We start from the raw sequence: 5995 nt of genomic DNA, 5'->3' as shown, positions 1-5995 counted from the left end.
ACTTTGTAGACCAGGCTGGCCTCAAACTCAGAAATCTACCTGCCTCTGCCTTCCAAGTGCTGGGATTAAAGGCGTGTGCCACTACCGCCTGGCTTAAATTTTTTTAAAAGACAGTATATCATGTAGCTCAGGGTAGCTTCAAACTATGTCACCAAGGATGGTTTTGAGTGTTGAGATTACAGGCATGTGCCACCACCCTGGATTGAACTCAAAGTTCTGTATAGGCTAAACAAGCATGCTAACTGAGCTACATTCCCAGCCACACAAATCCCATTTAAAGCAATGAAGATATAAAATGTATGAGCACAGGATTTGCATTTAACTCTTAGTCTAACCTCAACTACTTTGTGCCCTTGATGAGTCCAGGGCCTTTTGCTATTAATCTACTCTCATGTTTTCTTTGCCTTTGTGCTTCCTACTGCTGGGCTAAATCCATGTCAGTACCCAGGATCTATTTCTCAAGGCCTATTCAGTCTCTGGTTGAGACTGCCTGTTGTAGACTCCCACTGTGCTGGATCCCTTCTTTGTGTTGTTTCCCTTCTCTGGTATCTAAGTGAAAACCTCTGCATTGTTAGTAACTGCTTTAGCCTTTGTTTGCTGAAGCCACCATTTAGTATTATTAAAAGAAGGGACCAAGGGCTGAGGCTCCTGGTGTGTCAAGTTGCTCTTTAACCATCCAGATACCATAAACCCAGCCTTGTTTCATACCAAGCACATAACTAAAGACTTACATAACAAACGTCCAATGTGCAGGAATGTCATCACCTATTGACAAAGGTTAAGGAAGCCAGTGAGTGCTTCTGGTAGAATGTTGGATCAGTCTACAGAATGTTGGTAACTTAATGGCACTGCTGCTACTGGTCATGAAGAGGCCCAAACTGCCTCACTGGTTTAAGTTACTTGGGCAAGATGCCCAAGTTCAGCCTCCTTTATTATAGATAATTTGAAGTGGCTCTACAAGGCTTACAGATCAGTTATTGGAGGATGGGTCTTTGTGTGTGTGTGTGTTCATGAAATTACTGACTAGTCTCTTCCTCCACAGGAAGAGAACAGGCCAGTAGGTGGGTTTTCTCTTCGTGGTTCCCTTGTGTCTGCTCTGGAGGATAATGGTGTTCCTACTGGTAAGCTACAACTTCTGCTCTGGCTTAAAGATCTCTGGGGCCACCATCTGCATGTTATTGATGGCCTTGGAAGGAAACCCTGAGCAGGACTCTTCTCAGTGAGTCAATGATGTCATTTTTGAAGCCAATTTAAAAAATTAAGTAAGGGGTTGGAGAGATGGCTCAGCGGTTAAGAGCACTGACTGCTCTTCCGAAGGTCCTGAGTTCAAATCCCAGCAACCACATGGTGGCTCACAACCATCTGTAACGAGATCTGGCACCCAGTTCTGGAGTGTCTGAAGACAGCTACAGTGTACTTAAAGCATTCAATAAATAAATAAATCTTTTTAAAAAAAAAAAGAATGTCATTCTCATCAAATTCTTAAAAAAAATTAAGTAAAAGGTTATATGGGATGTTCTTGCTGTTTCAAGAATCAACAGAACAATCCTTTCTTTTGACATTCTTTTTTTTTTTTTTTTTTTGGTTTTTCGAGACAGGGTTTCTCTGTGTAGCCCTGGCTGTCCTGGAACTCACTCTGTAGACCAGGCTGGCCTCGAACTCAGAAATCCGCCTGCCTCTGCCTCCCGAGTGCTGGGATTAAAGGCGTGTGCCACCAACGCCCGGCTTTCTTTTGACATTCTTTACTCTCAGTTTCTGTGCTGATGGCCTGTAAACGTCCATCTAAGTTACAGCTAAGGGACACAGTGTTTTCATGTTAAAGAATGCCTTCATTTTCTGTTTGTACTGATTTTACAATCTCCAGCTATGGTAGGAAAGTAGCAACATTTCTGACTTGTGGGTATAGAAATTGAAGTTCAAAACCGATCCAAAGTAAACATCAAATTATGTGCTTCTTTAAAACATACATTTAGGAGATTCTTTGATGTGAAACTGTAGGTCTATGAGTAGCACAGGGGCAAGCAAGCAAGCTGCAAACTTTTAGAATAACCCCTGGCAGACCTTATGGCTATAGGGAGTGGAAATACAAGCTGGAAGTTGACATGGATATTCAATACTTTTCCTCTCCCCTGTGTAGGAGTTAAAGGGAATGTCCAAGGAAATCTCTTCAAAGTGATTACAAAGGATGACACACACTATTACATCCAGGCCAGCAGCAAGGCTGAGCGAGCAGAATGGATTGAAGCTATCAAGAAGCTAACGTGATCTAAAGGAGCAGGACCAGGGTTCTCATCATTGGATACAGATAAAGACTTCCTGGAGAACTGGAGTACAAGATACCGGGCTGGGGATGTGGCTCAGTGGTGGAGGACCTGAGTTCAATTCTTGGTACTGTTAAAAAAAAAAAAAAAAAAAAAAAGACTTTATCATTGTAAATGTTGCACAGCTTTGCAGTGAGACTGCCCAAAGTGGCTCCTCAGATGACAGCGGGGATGCGATTTCCTTCTGCCTTCCTATGACCAACTTTAAAAGATGGACCAGCTGTTAGGTGGACAGCATCTTGACTTTGCTCTTCAGGACAGAAATCTGTGCCTTTGGGGACAATAGTACCTCTTTCTCTGTTGGAACACTAACTCCGGTTTTGCTGTATTAAATACTCTAGTCTCAAGACTCTCTCAACTGATTTCAACAACTCAGTATCTCCGGGATTAATAAAGAATGACATCAGTCTCTGGCTATTATGGTTCTTGTAGTTAGTTCTCTGGTTCGCACAGGTTTCTAACCTGTGAGGCCCTATGTATCACGGAAGCTGGCTGTGGAGGAATTTCAGGTGATCTGTCACCAGGATGATGTTTCTCACTTTAAAGCGGAGATGCTGACAAACAGATGACTGTTCAGAGGATACTGTTTGTCTTGTACTGTAAGACAGTAGGTATCACAAGTTGCAGATGTCATACTCTTGAAATCTGTCACAGATATTTTTTAAAAGGCAGAAGTACAGCTTTTTTTTATATATAAAATGGACATTTAGAAAGATGTGGAGCCTCAGCTCTGCAAACGACAGATACAAATGACAAAAGTTAACTCAAGGCATAAAACTTTGGTCTAAAAATGAACATTAGCTCAAGTTAAGCACATCCCCAGTTGGGGGTTAAAGTGACAAGTCTGTATCATACAGTGTTTTTATAAATATTTTTTATTAAATGTATACAGTGATCTGGCAGTGATGGCCAGGATTCTTGCCAAGGACAATGGCTTGGACTTTAATAGATAAAATACATGACTTACATTTAAGGGGAGTGGATATTTCTAAAGTGTCTAAGTTAAAAACTTCTCTTAAAATAGACTTCCTCTTAACGTCTGGAATATCTGATCCCGTGTCCAGAATCCCGAGAACATGTCTGTTTCTCCCTTCACTCCTTACTTTGTAAGAGGCTGCCTTTTCAAGCACCGGTTTTTCATTTGGCATCTTTCCAGGTTTAATGTACCTAGCGTTACTTTCAGAATGTTGACAGGTGCTTATCTGAATTAAAAACTACATTTGGCTTGATAGCTTCCTGCTTCACATAGCTATGAGTGAGAGGATTCTCAAGGGTTCTAAAACAGATGAGCATTGGCTTGAGACAAAGCAGTGGAGCTGGCAAGGTCTAGACCCAGCTTTTTGTCATGCCTACTCATTTTAATTGTTCTCGATGTAAAAAAAAAAAAAAAATGGGCTGGTGTACTACAGCTAAGTAGTGGCCCAAAGATCAGCACATCTCTAGAGCTCCAGTTAAGAACCTGAACCAATCAACCAAATAAACCCCCCAAAACTTGGAACATATTCATGAGAATTGGTTATGTTTGGTTATAAAACTAATTTAAAAAAGAAGCAGTTTCAATGTTTCGTTTTAGTTAGTTTCAAATCACTGTAAGGAGTCACAAAGTACTATTCATTTTGTTGTGTAAATTAAGGACCATATGACCGTAATCGATGGCAGAAGGAAAATAGAACTGTTAGCATTTTTAATGAGAAGGCTTGGGTGGGCGTTGTGTGTGTTGTTTACACTGTTCAGTCTCACGGCTGGGTGAGTCTGCCTGGCTTAATGTCCTAGTTAGTTCTTTTCATCACAGTATCACTGCAGTACTGATCTCCCAGGCTAGTCAGAATTTTACACAACTGTAGAACCTAGCAACAAAACTCAGACAGATTAAGCTATTTCTAATTCTTTGAGACAGGGTCTCTCTGTGTAGCCTGGCTGATTTGGAACTTGCTTTGTAGACCCAGTCTTGAGACTGCTCTGATTTATGGTGTGCTCTACCATGGCTGGCTTAATTTTTTTTTTTTTTTTTTTTTTTGAGACAGGGTTTCTCTGTGTAACAGCGATGGAACTTGCTTTGAAAACTAGGCTAGCCTCCCAAGTACTGGAATTAAAGATATATACCACCAACCTGACTAAGCTGTTCTCTTAAATATAAAACTTTTCAGCAAGCAGTCCCTAGGAAAAGGGCACTTGCTATACTTGATAATACATTTTTTCTTCTGTGGTAATGGGGATTGATCCCATATATTTCTAAATCCTTAGAATATGTGTATTCTGTCTCTGAATTATCTGAGATTACAGTTACTATTGCAGCTTTGATAACATCTTCATGTCCTTTTATAAACTTGAAAAAATTTTTTGAGACAGGGTCTCACTATGCAGTCTTGGGTGACCTGTAACTTGATATATATAGACCAGCTATGCCTTGAACTCAGAGATCCAACTGCCACTGTCTATGATGGGACTAAAGGCATGGACTACCATACCTGGTCCTAAACTTGCTTCTTGATGCATGACCTGTGGTTTTCAGGGGTTGTTCTAGACCATCAAAAAACCAGATATTTATATTATGATTCATAATAGTAGCAAAATTAAAGTTATGAAGTAGTAACAAAAATAACTTTATGGTTGGGGGTCACCACAATGTGAAGACCTGTATTGAAAGGCCCCAGCATTAGGAAGGTTGAGAACCACTACTGTAGTCAGCCAATCTGGAGTACATTCAGAGTCCCTAAATACTAGCCACATGGTATGCAGACTAGCAAGCATGGCTCCTCAGAAATGGGTCACACAAGGTTAGACCAGTAGATTAAACAAAAGAACTTTCATAAATGGCATAAAACATCTCTCAACATTCTAATTTCCAGCAATGGTTGTCCAGGCTGATCAGCAATTCTTGACTCAAGGGATTTTCCCTCCTCAACTTTCCAAGTACTGGAGCCATCAGCATGTGCTTCTGTACCCAACTCTAGAACTCTTCCCATGATGTCTAGTCCTGGACTGACTTAGTTTCAAGTTTGCTTACAGATAATAAATAGTATACGTATCCTAAGATAAGCATGCCAAACTAAAAGACTTTCTACATGTGATATTGGAGCTGTAACTTTATGTGTTATTTGAAAAAATTATTTTGCACATTAACCTTTAAAGTAGCTAGTTTGAGAAGGTAAAAATGGGATTAAAAATTGTGTTAAATCACATCATGTGTGTTTTTTTGATATATATATATATATATAAAACCATGTATGTATATATACATACACACACACACACACATACACAGAACTCAAGACTTAGGTAGCACCTACCAGATAGAGGAAACTGTCCCCTTCAGTTGGGTGATGCTGCTCAAAATAACTACATCAAAGCAGCAGCACGTTAAAATACCCCTTGAATTATGAATTCAAGGTAAGTAGCTTAGAATAAACCAAAGGGACTGAGTGTGATGACTTCTCACACAAGTTATCACTGCTTTCAAATAAGTTAACAGGCACATAAATCTTTAATTGATTTCAAGGTTTTTCTCTACTAGGGGGTCAAATTCCTAATTTCTTCTCTAACATTCCTTTGGAAAGTCTGTTCCTGCATAAGTCATTTAGTCACTTGCCCAATGAGTTCTACCATATGAAGATAATTAGGGTCTGAGCATTCAGATTGGCTTTAACTAGTGACAAGAAGGAAGAAGCCTACAA

At 40.0% G+C, this 5995-nt stretch overlaps 1 protein-coding gene across 2 annotated transcripts in view; it reads left to right on the top strand.

Annotated features, from left to right (window-relative positions):
- The window catches only part of Plek2 (pleckstrin 2), a 21934-nt gene extending 19201 nt beyond the window's left edge, over window positions 1-2733 (top strand). The window contains exons 8-9 of one of the 2 annotated variants that reach the window (XM_021179494.2): window positions 1043-1121; window positions 2138-2733. In XM_021179494.2, the coding sequence (XP_021035153.1) occupies window positions 1043-1121; window positions 2138-2265 (207 nt within the window). In that variant the 3' untranslated portion in view covers window positions 2266-2733. The remainder of the gene's footprint in view (window positions 1-1042; window positions 1122-2137) is intronic. The other variant, XM_021179495.2, reaches the window with a different exon arrangement.
- Window positions 2734-5995: the final 3262 nt, after the last annotated feature.

Source organism: Mus caroli, chromosome 12 (assembly GCF_900094665.2).
Source record: "Mus caroli chromosome 12, CAROLI_EIJ_v1.1, whole genome shotgun sequence".
Lineage (NCBI taxonomy): Eukaryota > Metazoa > Chordata > Mammalia > Rodentia > Muridae > Mus > Mus caroli.
Note: the sequence above shows the minus strand (reverse complement) of the source record. Positions and strands in the feature narration are given on the sequence as shown.